This window comes from Equus quagga, chromosome 1 (assembly GCF_021613505.1).
Source record: "Equus quagga isolate Etosha38 chromosome 1, UCLA_HA_Equagga_1.0, whole genome shotgun sequence".
NCBI classification, from domain to species: Eukaryota; Metazoa; Chordata; class Mammalia; order Perissodactyla; family Equidae; genus Equus; species Equus quagga.
In genome coordinates this window covers 37,558,107-37,584,604 of record NC_060267.1, presented here as the reverse complement: position 1 = coordinate 37,584,604, position 26,498 = coordinate 37,558,107, and the positions used below count along the sequence as shown (strand labels likewise).

The 26,498-nt window shown below is 38.4% G+C and overlaps 1 protein-coding gene across 12 annotated transcripts in view; it reads right to left on the bottom strand.

Moving 5' to 3' along the window:
• Positions 1-26,498, bottom strand: part of ABCC9 (ATP binding cassette subfamily C member 9) — a 123,589-nt gene that overhangs the window by 53,430 nt on the left and 43,661 nt on the right. For 10 of the 12 annotated variants that reach the window (XM_046679543.1, XM_046679536.1, XM_046679526.1 and 7 more), the window contains 7 exons: positions 26,181-26,289; positions 21,804-21,911; positions 14,238-14,310; positions 13,230-13,335; positions 3,429-3,467; positions 1,913-2,014; positions 165-249 (listed from right to left, as the gene is read on the bottom strand). In XM_046679543.1, coding sequence (XP_046535499.1) covers positions 165-249; positions 1,913-2,014; positions 3,429-3,467; positions 13,230-13,335; positions 14,238-14,310; positions 21,804-21,911; positions 26,181-26,289 — 622 coding nt within the window. The remainder of the gene's footprint in view (positions 1-164; positions 250-1,912; positions 2,015-3,428; positions 3,468-13,229; positions 13,336-14,237; positions 14,311-21,803; positions 21,912-26,180; positions 26,290-26,498) is intronic. The other 2 variants (XM_046679582.1, XM_046679575.1) reach the window with 2 other exon arrangements.

Below are 26,498 nucleotides of genomic sequence, written 5' to 3'. Positions count from 1 at the left end.
GAGAGTAGCATCAAAGAGCTCCTGTGCTCCTGTTTCTGGAACTTGTCACCAGGAAAATAATTTCTAAATTCTCAGATTTCATTATGCTCCCTTAAAGGTTAAACACAACCAAAAGAGTTTACTAGATTTTTGTTCATTGTTTAAGGAAACTATATATAACTCACCCTCTCTCCAATTTCAGTCTGGTCTCCAAATGGTAGTAAGTCAATATCTGGCTGAAGAGAGCAGGCATCTGTGACAGCTTTGTACCTTTGGGATAAACAATTTTGAATTTTTGGATCACTATTAATATACTGCCCATGAACTAAGTCCCAGGTGCAATATCTTAGAAGCTGAAATAAAACACTTATTGAACAACCAGCCTCTACATTATTTTGTGGATACAAAGATAAATAGATATTTGTTCCCACTCTTATAAAACTAGTAAGTGGGGCAGAAGACTGATACAGAAACATACAATAAAAATGCATTTTGTTAGGTGCTATAGATAGGTAGGTACAACGTGCTCCTAGAATACATAGGAAGAAATGATTGACCACTCTGAGAAGTCACTGACACCTTTGCAGAGACGGCAACTTGTAAGTTGTATCCAGAAAGATGAGGCATAATGTTCCAGGAAGAAAATGAGGAAAAGGAAGCGTAAGGTTCACCTGAAGGTGAACAAGTTCATGGTGCATACGAGGGCCAACAGGAGGCTCACCCAGCCTGAAGTAGAGGTGTGCGTGGGTAACTGTGCAGACTGTTATGCATGCTCCACTGAGGAGAACTGGAAGATGAGGAGCACTGACAGTACTCAAACTGATCTAAGGCTGGGACTGGAAATCGGATGGATGGGAAGTATAGGGAAGCATGGGCATTTGGAGCGCTGGGAAAAATATCAATGGTTTCATTTCCTCAATCACCTAGTCTTAAAATATTCAAGTCATTCTTGATTCTTCCCTCTTCTTCTCTCTGCCCTTATTTGTCCATTCTTATTCTAGAATGGTTTTCTGTCAACCATCTCTTTTCCAATTCTTCAGTTCCCCCCAAAGGCAGGCAACCAACACTGCATGCCTGCATAATTATCCCGAGAAACTTCTAAATGTCTCCTTGCTCTTAATTCAGATTCATCCCACATATATCTGCCATTACACTTCCAGATTAAACATCATATGTATTTCGTTATTCTGCTTTCTAAAACTTGATTTGCCTCCCTAGAATGCACAGAATTAAATCCAATTGGCTTTTGAGGCCCTCCACTAACTCATCTCAGCCTTCCTGTACAATTTAGTATCCCACTATCAACATATACAAATCCCTGTCTGTTTGGTTTGTTTCCAGACTCCCAAAGATCCCATGTAATTTGACACTATTTGCTTTTCTCTTCCCTCCCCTTTGCTCACGTCTCTCCCCTGACCTAATTGTCCTTAACTTGCTAGACCCAGCTTAGGGTCTTATGATCCACCCTTGTGAGGGGGCTTACCGAAAGCGTCATACCTTTGTATGCTCCAGGGTATTTAAAAGATGGTTGACAGACGGCATATTATGGCTGCTCTAGACCCGTCAGATCCCACATTGTCCCTCTTCTTTCCGCAATTAATTCTCCTTCTGCTCCTTATTTGGATTTTTCCTTCTGCTTACCAATAACCTCAGCACCACCCCCCCCAGCCCTCCTCACATACATACACGCTTCAATTTCGGCTGTTAGGTTTGGTGTATAAATTGCTCTCAATAAGTGTCTAGGATGGGCTGAAACTTCCAATGGGGCTTCTCCTAAAAGAGATGACTCAAAAGGCCCGGCCATGGGATGGAAGTAAGGCAAGTGGAGAAGAAAGTATATCCCAGATGTTAAGGTTCCAGAAACTGAGGACCAAACATAAGGATTAGAAATAGTTGCTCATTGTAGTTCTAAATTTGATACATTCAAAAATACCTTTGTTTGTTGAAAGGACTTCCAAAGGTAATATTTTCTTCTACCGTAGCATTTAATAGCCAAGGCTTTTGAGCTGCATAAGCCACAGAATACCTGTTCCTACTGGAAAATGGAAAAGAGAAACAAAACACCAAAATTATACAAGGGTGCTGTGCTGTATGTGTATTTTAGTATAACTAAGGAAAATAAAAGTTGATAAAATACCTGAAACAGAGAAATGGAATACTTCTAAAAGATACATTTTAACAACCACCACCCTTATTAATTAATGGTTAAATATTCCACCTAAATTAAAGAGATTAGAATTTAATCAAAATGTTCCACAATACGCAAAATTTGATTTGCTATTGCTAAAGAAGTCTTTTAAGGTATAAACTCTTAATTGAAATTTTATTTTCTAAAATGACCATGATTTTAAAAGTAGTTAAAAGATTAATAACAATTCATCCTCTCCAATAGCCACAGATATTTTATTTTATAATAAAAGCACTTTACATAACTATGAATTTCATACTCAGACCTTAACAAAAGACATGATTTGATACTATAATTATAGTATGTGTTTGTGGCTTAATCACAACGTATTTTAAGGTAAAAGATAATATATAAATATTTAAAAACAAATAATAATTTCTTAAGGAGTCCATTTCAATATTAAAATAACTACACATTTAAAAACTACATATTTCAATGCACATTGAAAGAGTTTGTTTTTAAAAAATGATAACCTCTTTCCCCTCCCCCATTTTTCTGGCTTGCAAATTCTACCAGATGTCTATACATCAGACTTTAATTTGCAATAATTAGGAAAATGCATGTGAGCTGAAGATAAAGAAGATGACAGGATTGGGATAGGGAAGGGGTCAGCCTAAAAGTCATACTTCCACAGTTAGTTCATGGTCTGTAAGTACTAATTAAGGAATTTAGGTTAAAAGAGAGTAAGATTAAGAAAAAGAGTAGTTAGAAATGCTCAGGAACCATCCTGAAACATTACGGCTTAGGAGTTTAGAAGACAGGATAATATATAGTATACTAGTAGTCACTTAGATAACCATATGTGCAGTAAAGCAGTGGTTCCCAACCTCTGGCATGTCTGCGTCCCCTGCCCCGTGGTCCTGTAAGTGGTTTTTTAAAATAGATGAAGCACTTGGCTCTCCATCTCTAGCTTATAGGCAGATCCCATCACTGTTTAACTCATAAACAATATACCTATTAATTCTTGCATTTTTATTTCGTGAAACCCCAAATCATGTTTGGTAAGAACAGCTTGAGTTTCAGCCCAATTTGACATGTGTGACTCACAGAGAGGAAAACAGTTGACACCATGGGCCATTTTGTCTGGCAAATTAATTCTTTTAGTAGGCTACAAATGTTGGGAACCACTGCTATTGCTAGCACATTCTAATAAATAACTGTATATCATCATAAAATGACTAGCAGTAAGAGATTGAGTATCAAGTAAAGTCTGAGGGAGGAAGTTATTCTTATCAAATGCAGATTAAAATAGAAATAATACCTTCTGGTTGCTTCAAAAGAAGGTTCAGATTCATTAACACTGCAAGTATGGCAAACAATGTTTATTAATTATGAAATATAAATATAGAATGAATGTCTGCACATATCAGGTAAGAGAGAAAATTAACACTGGACATATTAAACAGCTACATTTCCCAAATGGTTTCTGATATTAATTTCAGAGACAACCCAGATGAATGACAGTCTTCTTTAATGTCTCTATCAGCTGGGAAACAATTACCTAGTAAGTTTCCAAAGGTAGATAATGCTCTTCTTTTCCATTCAAAATTTGGGCTCATACAATGGCCTGGGTTCTAGCCCCAACCCTGCCCCAACTACCTGTGTAAACTTGGATAATCTCTCTAGAATAGTTTCCTAGTTTGTATAAAAATTTGATATCTCCTTGGCCTCCCTACCTTTCAAATTCAAATTTATTTGAATTCTATTTAAATTCCTAGCTAGCTATGCTAAGGCATGAAAGGAAGAAATACTTTTTGGGCTTTCCACTTGAAAAGTTTGGATACAGCCTGGCCTTAAAGAAATGGTAAGAAAGACACACACAATAAGTCAAACTGCAGCATTTGCTTATAATTAATTATTGATTGATATGATTTATGTAAAAAGAAGTGTCTGACTAATTGAATTTAGTTAAATCTATATTATGGGGAAAAACACCTGAGGACCTGTCATTTTATTGTTCTAAGTTTTAATACAGCCATGAGTCGCTTAACAACAGGAATACGTTCTGAGAAATGCATTCTTAGGCAATTTCATTGTTGTGTGAACATCACCGAGTGTACTTACACAAACCTAGAGAGTATACCCTACTATACACCTAGGCTATATGGTACTAGCTGTATGGGACCACCATGTTGTATGTAGTCTGTTGTTGACTGAAAAGTCGTTATGTGGCACGCCAGTGTAATTCAGTTGAATTCCATCATTCTGAAAGACTTGAGTTTAAAAACACACACATAATTAAAGTCTACAAGAGCTCCAAAAATAGATCCTATTAGACGTTGGAAAACCGCATATGCTTTTGTGGAGAAAATTTACCTAAGTACGTTACCTACTGATGCTTGGCTTAGAGTTACTAATGATAAGACTTTCACAACTGCACAATGCTAATGACATCTTGAGATGGTTAATAGAGGCAGGCAAAACAATCTCAGACTAAAAATTCCTTCCCAATAATGATTATTCCCTGATTTAAGTTGCTCATAAAAAAATAATGAAATGCACAATTTCCCAAGTGATATTTTCCACACAATAGGTTTAGATGCCAAGAAATTTGGATTTTAGTTTTTTAGTGGTAAAAAGCCAATAAATGACCTCAATGGTTTAGTTAATCTGAGGAAGAGACAGAACAGATGAGGAAGAGCAGGTGTGTGGCAGAAATTATGGATTAATATGCCTCCTGGCCATCCAGGTGGAAATGCCCATTAGACATTTGCAAATGTCAGCCTAAACTGGAAGTCATCAAGTTTTTCAATTACTATTAACTAAATTCCAACTATATTTATTCAATATCAATTCAAAAATATTTATTGATCACTCCTAGTGCCAAAATACGAGAGATACAGTAAACAAAGAAAACTCACTCCTTCTTTCATGCTACTTTCTGTCTTATGGGAGTGTGGCAAGGGAACAAATACTATGATAGATGAGGTAAAGGGTTATTTCAGAGCAGAGACGAAGGACACCCAAGCCACCTTTGGCAAGTCAGAGTAAACAACAGAGTTGATGCCAGAGGGATAAATAAGAGTGGCTAGATGAAGAAAAGCTGAAGAGTGTTTCAGAGCAGATGCAATACATCTTGAATGACCTTGAAGTATCCTGGTCATACAAGGAACTGATGTAAACTCAGCATGGCTGAAATGTGGGTGTAAATGGCGAGTGAAGAAAAGTACATGGTGAACTTAAAAAGTACACACAGGCAGATAATGAAAGGGCTCATAACCATTTTACAGAGTTTGAACTTTTCCTCAGAGCAACAGAAAACCACTGAAAGGCTTTAAACAAGAGAGAGAGATAGGTTTGGTTTAGAAATATCACTCTGACTGCAAAATATAACAAATGAATTGGAGGTAACAAGGCTGGAGGCGATACAGTGACCGTTAGAAGCCGTGCGAGTAAGGGAGATAAGAAGGCAGTGCCCTGAATTAGGGTAATGGGGAATGAATGAAGAGAAGTGGACACGTACAAAGATACCTAGGATTGTGGGGGACTGACAAGATGGGAGGGGATAAAGGATCAAGGAAGGAACCATGGACAGGGAACAGAGATGAGGAAGTACACGTGGCAGGGGAAGATAGTGAATTCAGCAGCAGACGCATTCAGTTCGAGGTACCTAAGGGATATCCAAATGGCCATGGCCAGGAAGCAGAACTTGAAGCTCAAGAGAGAGATTTGATAAACGAATGAAAACTTTGGGGTGATTTGTCTTCATAATGTACGCCTTAGGTACCAAGGACTTTGAATTCCATCCTTTATTAGTGAAAAGTCAATAAATTACTTAAATCACTCTAGTTTGTTTCACAAGCAAACAAAGGAACAGGAGCAGATAGAGGATCTCAAAGTCATGGGAAGCTATGAGACTGTCCACCAAGTGTGCACAGAGGCAGAAAAGAAGGGGACAAAGACAGACCCTGAAAAACATCACTATTTAACAAATGGCTAAGGAAGAGAAATCTGATGAAGGGACCAAGAGAAGCAGGCAAAAGTGATAAGAAGTAAACTGGGCTGTGAGTTTTACTGGAAACTAAGCAAGAAGATCTTCTGAAGAAGGAAGGCATGAGCCATAATGTCAAGTGGCCAGAATGTCAAGTAAAATAATGACCAAAAAAAATGGCAAGCAATAGGATATATTGCAGTATATGAGGAAGCCATTTGGTATAACCCTAATTCGGCCTGACTTTGTTTTTTCCAAAAGGTCCTGACTGTGGCCGTTGAGCATGCATTGCATACACATTTCCTATGGGAAGAACAAAGGCCCTTGAGATAAAGGTGCAACTTCCCTCCCCCTCCCAACGTTGGCATTTCCTTAAAGATTAAGCATCTTTCCTTAGGCTAGGAACTGATTGCGGCGCCCACCTGTGACCACTCAGCTGGAGACAACAGACTGCCACCCTGCTGCGTTCACTGAGACAGAAGACCTACCTGCTGTTTCCATCAATCGCTGTGCCGACAGAGCAGTCTCGCGACTACTGTAAAAGGGACATCTCAATCCTATGTGAAACATCCTCTCTGGGGGTATATAACCACTCTGTGTACCCCACTTCTTCGGTGCCCTTTCTTCCTTCAGGAAGAAAGGCCCCGGGCCATGGGCCTCAGATTTCAGCTCAGAATAAACTCACCCAAATTTTCATTTATAGATTGGTTATGGATTATTTTCATCGACAATGCCAAGTAAAATAATGATCAAAAAGTGCCCAATGAATTTAACAGCTAGGATGCCACTGATGGATTTGATAAGAATAGTTTCAGTGGAGCAGCAGAGTAGAAACCAGACTGCAGTGGACTGAGGCAAGAAGAGAACAAGAGGAATTGGAGAGAACGAGTGAAGACCTTTTTTTATTTACAAAAAGAAGGAGATAGGGTGGTAGCTGTGGGTTGAGATTAAAAAGAGAGAGGGAGAGATGCAAAAGTCCTGTTTTTCTACAAATGGAAATGGGAAAGAGCCAGGGGCTGGGCAAGATATGAAGCAGATAAAGATAAAAAAACAATATCCTTTGGCTTAAGGGTGTCTCAGTCCAGTGAGGAGACCAATCCACATTAGGGATTTGAACAAAGTGCAGAGGGACCAGAAGAAAACGTACATTACAATCCACCTGGGAGAATAAGAGAAGACTTTGTCAGACAGATGACATCTGAATTGACACTAGAAACAAGAATGGAGCCACCAATCTGGGGCAGGGCATTACAGGGGAGTATATACATTTGAGAACTATCTGCACAGTGTTACTGGAGCACAATGATAAGGGTGGGTGGAACGGCAGGATGTGCATTTAAAAAGCTAGACAGGGACCAAATCATAAAAGGCCCTGATGGAGTATGCAAAGGTCTTTGGAATATTTCTTGTATGCTTTGCCTAGTCAATAAAAAAAATTATAAGCAGGAAGGAAGTAATTAGATTTTCATGTCAAAAAGGTAAATCTTGGAAGAGTGTGAAGAAAAGTGAGGAAGTTATTAGTGTGAGTAGTTCACGCAAGTGATAAGTACTTAAACCAGGGATATTGAAATAGAATAGAAATGTGAGTACACTGTGATTGAATAAGTGACTGGTTGGATCTTGCAGGCGAGAGAGAGAGAAGAATCTAGGTTGACTCTTTGAGCTCTGACTTGGACACTCACCAACTGATTTTAAGGGGTGAGGACACACTCCAACCAAGATATAGGAGAAGCAGGTTCTGGAGACATAAGGGATGTAAGTTCAGTTTGGATGTATTGAATGTGCAGCCTGTATAAGACTTTTTGGAGGAGCTGTTACATCATCAGAAGAAAGATCTGGTCTAGAAACGTACATTGGTATGTCATTAGTACTTACAGACTAGCTGAAGTCAAAGACATAAGTTAAGGGCTGAGTAAGGAAGAGGACCCTACAGTAGACTGCAGAAACACTGAGGGAGAGTTAGAATATTCTTCCCCACCTTCCATCCCCACTTCTATTGCAGCTCTTGACTTTTTGACTCATCAATTTTGGCTTATCCTTAAAACTTAAGTTCAAGTATCATTCATTTATTCGTCCCTCTAAAAAAGCCTTTGTTGACCCCACAGACTTGACTCAGTCAGGTCACCCAGTACTTGTTCTGATAAAACCCTGTACTTCTTCTTCCTGACTTATAGAAAAGTCTAACCAAATAACTAATATGAAATTATTTTCTTACTTCCTCGTGGCCTTCCCTGCCGAAGAGGAAGCTTCATGAGAACAGAGGCCTGGCTTCCGTTGTTCAGTTATTCATTCCCAACAACCAGCACAATGATTTACATGTAATAGGTGTGCAATAAATAATTTTAACAAGTGAATAAGTGAAAGTGTCATGAAAACCAAGAAACAAGTTGGTTTCAAGGAGTCATCAGTGGGGAGAAGTTTCAAAAGCTATGGAGATGTTAAGAAGGATTGAGAAGAAATTATGATGATTTAGCATTTCGGCAGGCAGGGGTGAGAACTTTTCATCCAGATTGCAATGCTCTGAATGAAAGGAAAATAAAGGGGTTAAGTGTGGGTAGACTCCTCTTTTAAAAAGAGAAATGCTCCAGTTCTTTAAGTAGGCAAGACCTTTTTTTAAATGGAGGATAATGGAATGAGGAGAGCAAGAAATTAAAGTCTTTTATACGAAAAAAGGCTTAATTAATGTAGTAATGTCCTGAGTAAGGCAAGACAGCATATAGCGAATCTTCACTTCTGAAGACTTCCCCTTGCAGGATTTGTTTATATTTTCCCTTAAGAATAAAAGTTGAATATCATATACTAGTTTCAGAGGAAGAAAGAAAGGGTAGATATAGATCCATTGGTAGGTAGTCATCTTCCATGAACGAAAAAATTGTCCTATTGTTTCATTTTCCATGAGTAATGTTATAAACCTTAACTTCTAGAGACCACCTCCCAACCCTCTCATGGAGTAATATGTTTAATTAAATTCAATCGTAGAGTGTTATTTTTTCTCTTTCAAAATAAATAAATAAATAGAGTTAGCTGTGAATTCCAACATCAGATGTTATTTGATTCCATGAAAATCGCCAGATCTATGTCCAGACTCATCCTCCGCCACTCAGTGGGGTAGTAAACGGCACCCGAGGCGACACAGAAAGCAAAGAGGTCAGACGGAAAATGGCATCAGATTTCATTTCTGTGTGCAGGATTTGAGCGTATTTTCCTTCAAGAGTAAAAGTTAAACTTGGTATTCTAGCAACTTCCAAGTATCATGGTTGATACACCTTCCGAAATGGGAAAGGGTGACTTTTGCAAGCTTAAATCATGAAGGATATTTGGAAGAGGGACAGCTAGATGTGGACACAAACATGCTATATTATATCTGATCCAGGACAGCCGACTCAATGTGCCATTATCCCTTCGTGCCTGGCAAAGTCACCTGAAAAGGAGTAACTCTTTGATTCACCAGGTTTAGAATAATAAGCCCACTGTTATAGAGTTGATTACAACAAGACAGAAGACAGAACATCAGGACAGATGGGGCCTGAGAGTAGGAGGGTTGATGGCCTAGAGAGAGGGAAAGGAAAAGAAAAGGAAACCAAAGAGAAATGATGGCTATGTCTCACATGATTACCCCAATTATTATACGTTCTGGACTCCCTCACTGGGACCCTCCATCAGAGAAAGTCTTTTAGTTCTAGCTCTTCAGATAGCAGTAGGAATTACTGTTCGTCATGATGGGAAAGGACAGGAAAGGACACCTTCAGTGGGGCAGAACATTTGCTTTTCCAGAATGATAAAGCACACCCAGAAGCAGGAGTGAGAACCTTGGCCTTCTGACAATTTTGGAGAATTTATTAGTTGCTCCATCCCTTCTTTCACCCTTCTCTTCTGGGGTACAACAAAGTCAGACTAGGTCAAAGGCAGCAGCTTCCAAGGAAACACCTATAAATGTCTTTGTGTACCAAGTTCCACCCAGGTAGGTGTGCCCTGAATGAGCAGCGGTACCTTCTCTCCTGCCCAAAGCAAATATTTCTCACTGCAACAGGGCAGAGCGCTTCATCGGACTTTGCTCCTGCCAGTCTATGAGGACACATTTAAAAATAAAATTCACGCAACCAGAGAGACATGCAATGGTGACAGAAGGACAGCAAGGCACTTGGTGCCTTACTGTAACATTTAGTTTATTGTTTTGCTTTAGGCTGTTTTTTTTTTTTTGAGCTTTAAAAAATATCAAACAATTCAGTGTGCTGAATTAAAGTACTTTTTAGCATTTGCACATCATCAACCTATCAATATTGATAATTTCTAAATTAGCTTTGCTCTAGTTAACATTCCTATGCCTTTTCTTATTGGGCAAGGCACAGCACCTTTTTTCTGAAATGAAGAGTAATCGCAAATAACATTAAAAGAGGGTCAGTATCCTCTGAACATTGCTAATCTGAAAATATGTTTTATCAGATATGGAAGAAAATTAAATTCTTGTAATTGAAAGAAAACAGAACTTGTGTTAGCTTATCGAATCTCTTAGAGGCTTAGATTTTAAGTTGTGTGTGTATATGAGCCAACCCAAGCATTTTTTTTAAGAATATCTTAGTCTTGTCTCCCATGAAAAGATGGGATTGTTATTTATTAAGGCAAGTGTTCATAAAAAGATGATTTGTAAATTATGGGGATTTTATAAATTCTGAGAATTATCTTAAATCCCTTCTCACATCTTCATCCTGTTGGGACTGTCGCCAAGATACAACCTTGTATTAGGATCCACGGAAGAGATTTCTTTCCTACAAAAAAAATATCTTAACCTCTTCTTGGTAAATGTATGTTTTTATCTTATTTCCCTCTTTGCCCAGCTTCCATGAAGCTCAGAGCGGAATCTGTGGCCCACATTTTATAAATATGCAGGACTGCAGCACATGCATTTCTATCTATTAACTTGTAAGATTATTATTTAAACTTTATTTCTTTCTTGATATCTTTATTTTTAAAGCTTTATTGTATAAACTATGTTATTTTGAATAAAATAATTCACAACCTTTATGAAGTAAGATATACATGGTGTACATTTGCTTAGGATATGCCACTTAGGAATGCAAGAAAATAAATAACTAGATTGTATATAATACTTTCCTAATTTCCATATCATTTATTTACCCATTAACAAAATGACAATAATTATCAGTGATGATATTGGAGTCAATTTGGTCCAAGCGGAGCTAGGACCTGGAATATTTTTTTCTTTTTTAATAAGTATCTTTTTTTTTTTGCAGGGAAAGATTCACCCTGAACTAACATCTGTTGCCAATATTCCTCTTTCTTTTTTTTCCTCCCCAAAGCCCCAGTGCACGGTTGTATATTCTAGTTGTAAGTCCTTCTGGTTCTTCTATGTGAGCCACTGCCACAGCATGGCAACTGACAGACGAGTAGTGTGGTTCCACGACCAGGAAATGAACCTGGGCCACCGAAACTATGAGAGTACTGAACTTTAACCACTAGGCCATCAGGGCTGGCTCTAGAACCTGGAGTCTTAACACTGGAGAAGACTAGATTAAGAGAACATCTTAGAAGTATGAAAATCAAATCTCATGCTTTTTCTGTCACTGTCTCATTCTTTCTCCCTGTTTTAATGACAGTGAAACAAGGTAAAAACAAAACCCAAATAACCTGATTATGGTCCTACATGTCACATAATATAATTTAAGCCAGTAAGACCTGCTTCTCAAAACCTACACTCACCCCAGATGGAAGGTGATAGTGGAGGGCAAACACCACTTGCACCTGACCTCAGCGATCAACAGGAACTTGTCATGAAGCAAACTGCAGGTATCAACTATTTCTTGAGCTCTCTGCTGGATATGAACTAAACAGTTTCATGTCTACTATCTGTTAGATTTCCCGGACAGAAGTAAAATGTACACTCAACATTTCTGAGTCTCCTTCTTTCACCAGTGATATCAAAAATAAGATTTACAGTTCTGTTCCCAGTTCAAATTTCACATCCAAGCATTTTCTTCTCTTTTTAAAGTTTAAAACAGAATTTAATCTAAAAATGCCCATAAGTAATCTATACTCATTCTTGAGAGACATCTATATATGTAAACAGCAGACTGAGCCACAATGGAACTCACGAGGCGAGGCACAAAATGATACGAAAGAACTGTAGATGGAGAGCAGTTTCCCAACCTCAGCACAACTGTCATTTGGAGCCAGGTAATTCCTTGCTGTGAAGGGCTGCCCTCTGTCTTATAGGATGTTTAGCAGCATCCCTGGCCTCTACCAACCAGATCAGTAGCAGCCCAATCCCCAGTGTGACAATAAAAATGTCTCCAGACATTGCCTAATGTCCCCTGAGGGGAATATCACACCTAGCTGAGAACCACTGATCTACAATCCATTTCTTTAGATAACCTGTAGCCAATTTCTTCATAAACTGCTTCTGGAGAATCTACTAGGTAGGTCAAACTAAATAAACACGATTTACTCTTTATGACATAATTATATAATATTATGGTTCTGGGTCACTTTAATACCACAATGTACTTTGAAGACCTCAAGACAACCATCCAAATACCCAGCAGAAGCACCACACCAGATACCTCCTTTTTCATGTCATTAGGTTACACAACACACTAGTCTGACTCATCCATATCTCTAAGCAGACACTTGAAATGTCTAGTAAACTTAGTTAGGTGTGAAGAGAAATGGCTGATTTCTCAGCCCCTTATGAAGACTTTGAAAAAGCTTATTAGATGTTTCTTCTATGAATATTGAACCATTAAGGTTCTGTTGGCATTTAAGCTTTATAGATAATGCAAGTTTCCCAGAACTTCTTTTTATTATTGAATGCATTGTTATTTCTTTGATTGTTACCCATCTAACTTTAAAAATCTATCTTTGCAACCACAATCATACTTCTACCTCAGCAACATACTAGTTTGTACTATTTTAAACCACTGTAATAAACTGTTTTATAATTTTTGATTTATGACATTTAAGGTTTCAACTAATTTAATAATAATAAAAAAAGCTGCGCTTATTTCTAAGGGGTCCTCAGACTCCTAACAAGGGAATCTAGTGGTCTAATTTCTTCCTTTGGAAGATCATCAGGTGCATGACAGAGCAACAGAAATCAATTACAAATACACATACTTGCTCCAGTGAACTTTTCCTTCCAGAGTTTGCATCTCACCGAGGATGGCAAGGAGAAGAGATGACTTCCCACAACCCACTTGGCCCACCACCATGGTTAACTGGCCTAGACAAATGAAACAAAGGATGATAACAAGATGAGATGGAATGCTCTTAGTAAAATCAAATCAAAACACATTTAGAAAAGGCTGATGCTCTACAAGCAATGGCCCAGTTCTGTTCTCCAGCAATAAGATATTCTCAACAGCTCCTTTCTCTGATACGTAAGTTTTTTTGGAAAAGGAAAGAAAAATTAAAATACATAGGTCTTGATTTATTATTTTTAGAACTATGAGAATAGCTGACATTAGTAAAGAAAGCAATGAAATAATTGCTCAAACCAGCTAAATTAGTTTTAATGTTATTATTGAATTTGTTCAAGTGAAAAAGGCAGTTCTGACTAAAACAGATAATTGGGATAAAAGTGATTTGGGCTGTTATTAAGACATCTTCTCCAATTTCTTACTTTGATTTACAGATAAAAGGGGAAAAATCCGAAGACAACTGACCATCAAGCCAAGTCAAAAAATATTCTATTCAATTATCCAGACACTTTAAACAAAACTTATTGGGTATTTGAGCCATAAACATCTTCAAAATTTCATCAGTCTTCTTCAGGGATAGAACACTATTTTCTCATATACTCTTTAAGTTTTTTTCTCCAACAAAATGAGAAATCAACTATCCCATCATTTAAATGGCACAAATCAGCAAATAAACTGGTAACAGTTCATTTGGGCATTAAATTACTTGTCTAAAGATCCACGCTTTGTAAAGAAAGGCAAGTTTTATCATTTCCAGTCATTCCCACAGTGATACAGTGGCTCATGAGATCCATGGTGCAAATAAATAATTATAAACAATGTTTTGTCTTTAAAAGTCTTTCTTTTTGTTAGGCTCAATTATCTCAGAAAATCCATGATTGTGATAGCTAACAATTACACAAACTGAGTAAAAAACGACTCTTACCTGTTGGAATTCGAATATCTATATTGGATAATGTAGCTAAACCACTCCCCCATGAAAAGTATCCGTTTGTGACCTAGAAAATAAGAATACAGAAATTAAATTATAAAATTATGTATATATGCACTGTTAGAGAGTAATTTCAATTAAAATAAATTTTCTTTTTAAAGCACTGAAAGATTTTCAACACAAGGCAGAACACACTGGTGGTGAAATTCTAATTTGGAGTTGTAACTACAGTCATGCACCGCATAATGATGTTTCGGTCAACAACAGACCGCATATAAAACGGTGGTCCCCTAAGGTTAGTGCCATACAGCCTAGGTGTGTAGCAGGCTAGACCATCTAAGTTTGCGTAAGTACACTCCGTGGTGTTCACACAACGACAAAATTGCCTCATGACACATTTCTCAGAATGTATTCTCGTCATTAAGCGACACACGACTATATTTAAAGGTATAAATGAAACAAAAAAGAATGGAAGTGAAAGGAGAGTCTTTGAGTCATATTATGAAGAATGCTAAAAATTACAACAATTTTCTCTGAAAATTTGGGATTACTGGATTATTTACATGTGAGCATTCTTAAAAAGTAACCGTCCCAAATATTTTCCAATGTAACCTCTACGTTGATCATTTTCTCACTGCTAGGCAACTTCCAGAATCCAGTGATGCAAAGGAAAGCACAGAAATGACTACAAATTATTCCAACAAAATGACTCCGTTAGCTAAGGAGGAAGATTTTTTTTTATTGAGTTAATGATAGGTTACAATCTTGTGAAATTTCAGTTATACATTAATGTTTGTCAGTCATGTTGTAGGTGCACCACTTCACCATTTGTGCCCAACCCCCACCCCACCTTTCCCCTGGCATCCACTAAACTGTTCTTAGTCCATAATTTTAAATTCCTCATATGAGTGGAGTCATACACAGGTTATCCTTCTCTCGCTGGTTTATTTCACTTAACATAATTCCAGGAGGAAGATTTTTGTATTGAATGAGTTTCCCGAACTATGTGGATGTATCTCTATTCACTGAACTTAAAGGAACGAGCGCAGGAGGGGGAGGAATAAAGCACAGAAATGAGGCAGCACTGCTTGGTGGTATAAACTCAACAACCAGCAAAGATGAGAAGACCTGAGAGTCGTCCAAAGCAATCCATTTGTTTTAACAGGCTTCAAGTGGACCTGATAGTTTTAACAGTTACAAAAATGGGAAACAAAAAGAGGTATAACAGAACCCAAGGGTTGGAAGGGTGAATAGAAACAGGTAAGGGGAGGGAAGGTGCCTGGAAACTTAGACGAAAAATAAAATAAGGATACTCCTTGCTCATATATTAATGTGTGTTGCAAAACCACAAACGATGAAATTTCTAAGCACCTTATTGTTTGGGAATTTTGCAGAATAGATTGGGGATGTCTAAATTGTAACTAATTCTATCCCTAAAAAGCCCTTAAAATGAACAAGTTAAAGAATGAAAAGGTTGCTTGAAAAGGTTAGATTGTGTCTTTCCATATAGGTTTTCTTTGGCTAGTAAAATAAGGTATGGCATTTAGTAATAGCCATCATCAGATATGCCTGACATTAGTCCTGGAAGGAGGGTGGCCTGGAAGCAAGGACTGAATTATTGATCGCTTTACAAACATTTGCTGAGTACCCACTCTATGTGAGGCACTGTGTTAGGACTAATGTTGGCTACAAAAAGGGTAGAATGCATCCTCCCCGCTCTCTTGGAATTTGCAATCTGTCGAGTAAATAAATCATGGACAGAAGTAAGTGCAATACACGAGAGATGGGCTAAGTAACAAATAGAGGGGGCAGACACACAGACATTCAACAGCAGTTCAGAAAGAAAGTCATTTTGAGACGAGTTAAAGAAAATAAAAGCTTTTTGGAAAAGGTGGTGTTTTAGCTAGTTTTGAAAATATACTGAATTTCAATGAAGGCGTTTCTGGGTAAATATCTACAATGAGAAGAGGCCCAGGATCAGAAAACTATGAAACACATTGCGGGAAATAATGGATAGAGCTGGCCGGGTCAGAAGTTTAAGATACTGTGGCTAAATGACAAATGATGTTCAAAGAAAATACACAGCCTCAAAGGCTGAGGATCCCTCTCTCTCAGAGAGAGTAGACAAGCGGGCTAAAAGAGTTGCAAACATAGATGGGCTTGGAAGAGGGCCAGCACAGAACTGAAAGAGGCCCAACACGACAATCTTTACATTTTCAGTGAATTGGGAGTAAAGGTTATCTGCAGAAAGAGGAGGCTAAAGGAGAGATAGAACAAGGTGCGAAGAGAGTGGTGACAGCTGAAGAGCTACTGTAGGTTACGGGAAAGAATGCTGATGAGATGCATGTAGAAGGACTGTCAGGAACTACTGAGGGTCAGCTGAGGTTGGAGATGACAAATCTGTGGCTATGCCAACTTGCACCATGGTGGCATTTCCTCCATAGTACTCAGCAGCCCGTGTATAGGAGTGCAGAAGGCATGAGGTTGGATTGCTACAGAAAGGTGTGAAAGGACTGAGAGAAAAGGAAGCGGCTGAAGTTGTTGGAGGTTTCAATGAGGTTAAAAAACAATGACAGTGAAGGTAAATACCCGAAAGAGCTAAAGGGTCAGGATTTGAGGTCAGTGACTGACTGGTATAAGAGAGTTTAAGATTTCAGAGGCAGCAGTCCCAGGTGGTAGCTAAATGTGATCATAAGTGAGGTTGTCGAAATGGAGTGACAGTAGATTAAGGGATTTCTGGGCTGGGACACTAGGTAGGCTGTGCACTTGGAAGTTTAAATTACATCCATGTGTGGCAGCTAGTAATTTAGAAAGATGGACTAGGATACAGGTACCCAAATGTTCGATGAGGTGGGGAGCGATTATGAGGTCCTCTGATAATAAATGTGAGAAAGCTAGAAAATACTATAGCTTCACAAGAGCGTGAGAGAGGAGAGAAAGATAAGGTCTGAAAGCAGCAGAAGAATGCAGCGTCACCTCATGATTTGGTGCTACACAGCAGTAAAAGAGGGAACAATGTCCACTTGAGAGGGATGGAGGAGGAGGGCCAAAGTTAATTTCTCCTGCTGCAATTTGCACTGCCAGCCCCTCTTGCCTTTTACGAAATAGTCTCACTTGTCTACTATCAGAGTTAAAATCCTGGCTTCCCTAAATAGCCATTTGATCTTGGAAAATCAGCTAACATATAAATCTCTGCGAAGGCTCATAAAAGGATAGGTACAAAAATGATCATCACAGCCTGGGTTATGATAGAGGGAAAATGGAGGCAAACCCAGCAGTCATCACTAGGGGATAAGTAAAAGACAGGGATGCATTCTCCAGAATACAGTGGTACCTTTAGAAGGAGCAAACTATCATAAAAACATTTTAGTAAATTGAAAGCACATAGATGCTCATGACAACACTACATATTTTCCAATAATATGAGTACATTTAAGTGCATCTATTGAGCACATTAGAGCTGGTACCAAAATGGGGTTGGGGGATGAGGTGAATAGGAGTGAGGGTCAGGAGTAAGAGGAAAGAATGGACTAAAATGTAAAGGCAGCATCCAGACAGACACAGAAAGTCAGCTACTGTTTGATTCCATTTATATGAAATATCCAGAATAGGCAAATCCATCGAGACGGAAAGTAGATTGGTGGCTGCCAAGGGCAAGAGAGGAGGGAGAATGGGGAGAGATGCTTCACGGGTAGGGGGTTTCCTTTCGGGGTGATGAAAATGGCTTGCAACTAGATAGATGTGGTGGTTGCACAACATTGTGAATGCACTAAATGCCATGAATTGTTCACTTTAAAATGGTTAATTTTATGCTGTGTGAATTTCAACTCAATTAAAATAATTTTTAAACATTTAAAGGCAGGACCTTACACAAACCATTGTCCATTTCCTCCTGCTGGAAATAAGTAAAAATGCTGAATAAGGTATAGTTTTTTAAAAAGTTCATTAAAGCAAGGAGTAAGGAAATGCCAAGTCAAAGTATAAGGAAAAGTACACATTCAGAAATAGAAGCTCAGGGCACCTAAGCTTCTTTCCCCCAAAGGGCCATGAATAGCTAAGATATTTTAGGAGGAAAAGAACAAGGCGTAAGAATCTTTCCTAAAAGATGTCAATGTTCATTAGGAAATTAGAAAAATCATAACAGTGGAATATTAGTCAGACAAATAAATCAGATGAAAACAAATTAAGGCCAGCTATCAAGCCAGAAATATAAAGACCCCTGATGTGTGACAGACTACACTGAAGGTCAGTGGGGACAGTGATCAATATATATGGCTGGAACAATTGGATATCATACAAACAATTAAATCAAACCTTACTGACTTACTACTAAGTGTAGTACAATTACTACCACTAAATTTACTACTGCAGAATTTACAACTAAAATTATTTATTACTGATTCCCCTCCTAACTCACAACCTTGCTTCATACCAAACACAAAAATCAATTCTATGTCGCTTAAAGAACTAAAAGTGAAAGGTGTGGCTTCAAAGATTTTGGGAGCTAATATAAAATACCTTCATGACCTCTGGTAGGAAAAGTTTTCTTAAATGAGATGAAAAGCAAAGCATTAAGCATAAAGGGAAAGTTATATAAACTAGACTACATTAAAATTAAGAAGTTCTGGCAGACTGGCCCAATGGCATAGTGGTTAAGATCACACGCTCTGCTTCAGCAGCCTGGGGTTCAGATCTAGCACTGCTTGTCAAGCCACGCTGTGGCAGCATCCCACATAAAATAGACGAAGATTGGCACAGATGTTAGCTCAGCAACGATCTTCCTCAAGCAAAAAGAGTAAGATTGGCAACAGATATTTGCCAAATCTGTTCTTCACCAAAATTTTCTTCACCAAAAATAATAAAATTAAATTAAGAACTTCTGATACCATAGAGTGAAAAGCCAAGCTACAGAGTGGGAGAAGAATTTTGTACCATACATAATTGCCAGAGAAGAAGTACCCAGAAGTTTTTCAAACAAGAGGGACAAATAACCTGGGCAATTCACAAGAGAGAAAATCCAAACCCAAATGGTGAATATATATAAAAAGGTGCTCAACTTCATTAGAAGTCAGAAAAATGCAAATAAAAACCACAACAACTGTACCTCCCCTCAACACACCATACACACTTTGGCAAAATATTGGAAGCACCGGTGAAGATGTGGAGCAACTGGAACTCTTGATCATTACGACAGAAGTGTAAATTGGCACAACCACTTTGGAAAACAGTTTGCACCTATCTAGGAAAGTTGAAGAAGTACCAACCCTATGACTCAGCACCTGTTCACAACAGCCTCAAACTGAAAAATAACTAAAAGTCCACCAAAAGTAGAATGGATAAATAAATTCTGGTATATGCATACAATGGAACACTACGCAGCAATGAGAATGAATGAATTATGGCTTCACACTGCAACGTGGATGGATTATACGTACATTAAGTTGAGCAGAAGAAACAAAGCACACACATACACACACACTTAAAAAAACTAAAATACGTCTTTGGGGAGTCATACATAGCAAGGATAATCAAGGAAATGATGCTATAAAAGTCAAGGTGGCAATTATATTTTGGGGGAGAGATATGAGAGAGCAGCAAACGCGTCTGTTGGGGACCTTTGGAGAGAGCTGGTGATGAGCTTTACTTGGTGGTGGTTGCATAGGTCTTCATTTAATTTTAATGGTACATATGTGTTTTAGCTTTACTTGGTGGTGGTTGCATAGGTCTTCATTTAATTTTAATGGTACATATGTGTTTTAAGTACTTTTATGTAAGTATGTTGTATTTCACAATAAAAAAAGATTTCAAAAAGATAAATGAGTTATTATCAATTTGGGAATTTCCACCATGAATAAATAATTTGTGCTTGAAGTTGGGCTTGAAGCTGCAGAGGACATTCAGAGGCATAGCATATTCTAGGCCATTGATAAGCAGGGTTTTTTTGTTTCTTGTTTTTTGTGGGGTTTTTTTGGTGGACAAAGGATCAATTTGGGGGGAAAAAATCATGATACCTTCCCACCCCCCCCTTTTTTTTTTTGCTGAAGAAGATTTGCCCTGACCTAACATCCATGGCCAATCTTCCTCTATTCTGTACATGGGTTGCTGCCACAGCATGGCTGATAAGTGGTAAAGGTCCATGCCCAGGATCCAAACCCGTGAACCTGGGCCACCAAAGTAGAGTGCACTGAACTTAACCACTACGCCACTGGGCTGGCCCCGATACCTTCCTTTTTTACTTTCAAAATGAAAATAAATTGAATAAGTCACACGGAAAAGATACATTTTTAGATTCCTATTATAATGAATAGAAAATATCAATTTAAAAAACTGACTTTTTTTTAGTCACTAATATATTAGTTGTTATCTGGACATATTTGAGAATCAGTAGCATAGAAGACCATGTCTAGTCTCTCGTTACTTACTTTTTCATAGCCTAGTAGTTCACACCCTACTTGCACATTGCAATTGCCTAGGGAACTACTACAACTATTTCTAAAACCGACGTCCAGGTCTCACATACATAGTGTTAAAGCTTTCTAGGTGATTCTAATGGACAGCCAAGGTTAGGAATCACTATAGCTCTTTAAATTCACAGGTGACATATTTTATCCTCAAAACAACCACACTAAAACGGCATCCCCACCTCAAGACGGGCCATGGTATGGCTCAGAGAAACAGTTTGCCCAAAAGTCACACATCAAACTAATGGCACAGGCAGGGCTAGCATTAGCTTATTCCATCCAATAACACACTTGCTCCGATTGCCAAGCGCCTATTGTGGGACAGGTATTGTGTCAGGCAATAGGGAGAGAGGAGAATTAAGTGTCGCTCTTGGCTCTTCTGTCCAGCCCATTGAGTCTCCCCCACTCTCTGACCGGGCTGGGCGGTGCAGGGAGTCTGACAGCCCCAAGCAGCCGATGCAGCTAGTTTTCTAATGGCTAGTTGCCAGGACTCTCGTGGCTCCGATGTCCAGAGGCCCTTGGCTGCTGCTGGCATCTGTTCCAGTCCCCACACGCCACTGACCCCTCCCTGGGGCTTATCCCAACTCTCCATCCTTAGCTGGTGCTCCTGTGGTGGCCTGTTCTATGAAGCACACTTGCCTGGGAAGAGTACAAAAGGCTGAGTTTGAAACGAGATCAAAGGCAGTATGGAGAAGCTGGGTGAACACACGCAACGCTGGTCTAAGCCTTTCCTGCTTGAAGACAATTGCTATCTAATTTATTTCCTTAAAACTTGGATTTATAATACTGGTGTTCTCTATAAATCAATTTTCTTGGTAGATAAACGTAAGAGGAAATACGTTGGATACTAGCTTCTAACGCAGATTCAGAAGAAAGGCTCATGCTCCAGTTATTAAAACATACTGTCGGAGCAAAAACTGTCGTTGGGAGGTGAGGAGGAACTGAGAATTACAAACTCCAGCATATTTTTGAAAATGTTATGAGGATTAGTGATCACTGTAAAGAGACTTTAAAGACACGATTTAGGACACTTTAGCAGAACTTCACCATAAAATAGGAACATAAACGTTTCTATTATTGTAAGGATCCAGGAAATAACCTTTATTGCAATATCCTCAGTCTCTACAGGACGTAGACGTCGTGTTGACTGCTCATAGCTGTCCAGGTGATATCTTCCAGGCTGCTTCCTGTTTATAGTTTTCGGCTGCTGCATTCCCAATGGAAAAGAACACAAGTTGAAATTTTACAAAAAAGATGGAGGTTTTACCAAACATTAACTCACATTGCTACTTCTCCACTTGAATTCCAAGAAAAAGATCTAAGTGAATGCATTATTTTAATTATTTCAATGGCTTCTCCAAAGAAGAAAAAAGGAAATGATAACGAGAAAGCATGAAGCTGTCATTTTAAATCTAATCTATAAAGCTTTTAAGAAAAATGAAAATACAAAGATGCGATACTTGCAAATGATGGAAGTTAAAGTGCTGAGTCCCAACTAGGTTTTGGATAGTCTTTCTCCAGCTATCCGGACAAATATATCCAGGCAATAGAAAACTGTGTGTCAGGTCAAAAAGCAAGCAGATTAACTCAGGTTAAACTGGAATCTACTTGTTAGGCCACTGGGCTTGTAAAAGTTCCAACAGTACATTTTTGATCACCCTCTTATTCATGAGGATTTTGAACCTGATACATTCACATAAATCAGATCAGACTGCACATCACTGAAGGACTCACTGTGGAGTGAGAAAAAGCATAAAGATCTAGGATTTTTTTCTTTTGCCCACACATGTATAAAGCGATCCACAAGCATTGTAGACTGATTGAGTCTTTCTCAAGTGTTACTGCCTTGTTCCTAGTGAAAGGAGTAAAGCAGCCATAATAAAGAGGATGCCAGCTATGGCTGGACAGTCTTCACATACTTAAAATGAGCTTAAGTTAGGTCATAGACTAGAAATTTGTTATTCTCTAATTTTTAGTTTAATTTCACATAGATAGAGATGAATGGCTAGAGAGAAAGAAAATTCAGCTCTGTAAACCTCTAATTTAGAAAAATTCGTAAGCTCCAAATTTGTCCTAGGAATCTAGTGAGCAAGCATTTCAACATAAATAATTATCTATCTTACTTAAATACCTTACAGTCATTATGAAGGCTGAGCAGTAATATACTTTAAAACTGGTAAATCACCTATAAAAGCAAAGAATTCTAGAATTACGAAACTCTTTTTTGTTGGCCTGGAATTACAGGTTCAGCTTTTTGAAAAATCCACTGAGTTCTACTATGGGGATTAGGAATATCCTCGAATAATCAGTAATCTAATCCAAGCAAGACAGTGTTCTTCCAGCTTCCATCAACTGGTGTACCAACAGAATATCAAACTATCAAACAGTACATTGCTGGGCTACATGCAAATAAATACACAGACTAAAAAGCCACTGAGAAGAACTAGCAGTGATTCTGTCACACAGAAAATACTTAATGCAATTTAACTTAAAAAAAAGAGAGTGTTCATGAAATTTTATTTTAGTTCTGTTTTTCTTCTCATAGTCCTCACAGATGACCCTGGAAGAGCATTGCGTGAGATACTGAAAGTCACTATCTTTTAAGCAAAGCGTACCTCCCACGCAAGACACATCTATACCTATACATATATTCACTGTCTCCTAGAGTCTTCAATTCCATAGTAGCATTGCCCCCAGAGACCCAAAAGGAATGACTTCACGTTCTTCGCAAAATTAACGAGAGGGTGGGAGGAGGAGATGTGTTGACAGAGATTTGAGTCGGAGTTCCACAGATGTAATTTGAAGAGACTTTGGCTCTAGAATGTCACTAATTCTCCATGGAGATTCTACAGCCAAAACCACTTAACTCTAAGCTTTTACAGAATACATAGCATCGTAAGCGCTCTCGAGAAGGAGTTTCCATTAGTGTTATTTTCAAACACACAGCTTTTTTCACTCCATTTTAAAAAGTTTGTCGTTTGTGGTTTGGCCCATCAGCAGTGATGAATGATCCTGAAAGACATCAGAAGTCCAGTCTGGTTTCAATAACCCTGAAGATATTGGATGCATTTGAAGGGGATTCTTTTTTCCTTCCAAAAACCTTTTCTCGGTTCCATTTTTCTTCTCTCCCTCATCTCACACAAACTTCAGATTCTTCAGATTTCCCTGACTCTGCAGACTTGACCTGCGACATTCCCTTTCGTGAGGTCATCTCACTCTGCTCTTCCCCACATCTCTGAAAGATGATCTAATAAGTTCTCTGGTAACCTCCTACCATCCAAAGTGTGACCATGTTGGTTCTAATCAAATGCTGGACTTTCTTGCTGCCTCAAAGTGTAGACACTCTATAATGTGTTCTTGTCTTTGTGTCTGTGTCTGCACAATAGCAAACAAGCATTTTCAAGCATTGTTGCTCCAGCGTATATAAGCGTGAGTGGTAGTTCCCTCTCAGACAAAATCACACCTGCTCAATAAAATAGCTTAGCACAGAGTGAAAAGTAACTCCAGAAAAGCAGAAGAAAACAGCAAGTTTAAATATAGCCAAGTGCTCATCATAGATATTTTTAGCAGCTTTAAACACAATGTAAAGAAAAATTTAATATAGATTTCCAAGCCTCAATCAATTCCAGTCAGGAGACTGCATGTGCATTTTTGTTTGGTTACACAAATGGTAAAGGTCTTCATATTTTTCTCTAAGAGTAACATGAATACCTAATAATAACTCATAACATGATTCATTTTAGAATAACATCTTTCTACTTTACTGTCATGAAACATACATATTAATTTTAAAGACTTCGGAATTTTTCAGACACGTCTTTCAAGAAAGTGGTATAATCCAGTCCTATTGATTTAAATATTATCTAATGGCTAATGACTCTTAAATTTAGTTCTCCAATGCTGACTTCTCTTCTTGGATGTCAATAAATATCTTAGAATTATCATGTGCAAAATATGTCTCTTGATTCCACCTCAACACCAACCTACTTATTTCTTAGCTTCCCATTTCAGTTAACGGCTCCACCATCCACCCAGCAGTCAAGCCAATAACCTAGGATTCCTCCTTAAGTCTTCTTTCTCCCTCATCCCCTCTATCCAATCTACGAGCAAGTCTTTATCAGTTCAACCTAAGAAAATGTACACTGAATTTGATTACTTCCTCACAATCTCCACCGTAACTGCAATAAAAACTAGTTCCAACCATCATTCTTTCTTTCTTGTTATTATAACGGCCTCTTTACCGATCCATCTGTTCTACTCTCATCCCACTCAGTAGCCAAAGTGATCTTTTCAAAATATAAACAATATTATATTAGGCCCTGCTTTAAAACTCTCCAACGGTTTCCTATTGCATGTCAATTAAATCCAAATGCCTTCCATGGTTAACAAGACCCTGAGCGCTGCTTCTTACCTTGTCTTGTCTCTCTCTTCTTCACCAGACTTCAACCATAGTGCCCCTCGGTTCCCTGAACACACCAAATTAATTCCCACCTCAGGGTCTTTGCATCTACCAGTTCTCTGCCTGAAACGCTCTTTTTTCAGATCTTTGCAGAAGAGGTATCTACTCTCCATTCAGGTCTCAGCTCAAATGCCAACTCTTCAGAGGGGCCTTCTGAGAAACGGCCACCCTGCTTTGAGCATCTCAATCACTGTCTATTATCTTCTCTTATTTTCTTCCCACAGCGAAATTCTCTCATTTTATTTATTTGCTTGTCATCTGACTCCTGCCCCTAGAAAGCAAATTCTGTGACCAGAAGGATCTCGTCTGCCTTGTTCATAGCTATAGACTCAGGTCTTGGCACAAAGTACAAGGGAGTCAAGAAGTCTGGAAACACAGGCAGACACACAATACATGTCATGTGACATGTAATACATGACAACATAATGCTGACTGTGTTTCCAGGCTTTACGTAGACACTGAGTAAATATTGGTGTAGTGGATAAATAAACTGGTTCAGGAGTTACAAGACTCAGGTTTTAATTCAGGTTCCGCCACATACTAATCTTATACTTTATTCAAACCAAACAACCTGCAAGCTCAATATACTCTTCTAGAAAATAAAAATAGATAATGCAATGTAATGCATTAAGTGAGTCAAAAGTTATAATGCATCAAAAAGCACTTTTCAAACTAAAAAGTGTAATATTGCTAAAAGGTATTATAAGAATATGGTGCAGGAGTTGTAAGCTTATTTTGTATTATTTTTATATAAAGCTTGGGGTAAACAACCTTTCGATTTCCTTTTGAATTGAACACACACTGTCCCTCTTGAGAGAATTCTTTGGTGATTTATAAAGACAAGCTTTATACATTTGTGTATTGATTTTAGACTTGTGAGCTTTGTTGTGGAAGTAGGTGGCAATTTTTCTTCATACAGATTGAAAGCTTACAATTTCTTCTAATTGGACCCATTTTAAACCATCCATCTGGGACTGTCCCTTATTCAGAGCTTCCATAACAAGGAAAAGCACTTACAACTCCAGTGTGTTTCTTACACGACTCAAAAGGAAGAGAACTTTCACCAGTTCGCCAGCTGTCCTCGCCAATCTCATCACTCAGCAGAAACTCATTTAGCTTTTGAACACTGCAAAAAAGCAAACAAACACAAAATAAGGCTTAAAAATAAAACCGCCACCAATGGAGTTCTACCTAAGTAAACGAGCTTTTTCCCCACTTATTATCATGTTGAGCAAGCCGCCTCTGAGAGTCATTTCTCAAGACCAACTGGGAATTCAGCTAGGATGAACAAGCGTCCTAAACTGCCTGGGACTGACGGGCTCCTGGGACCTGAGC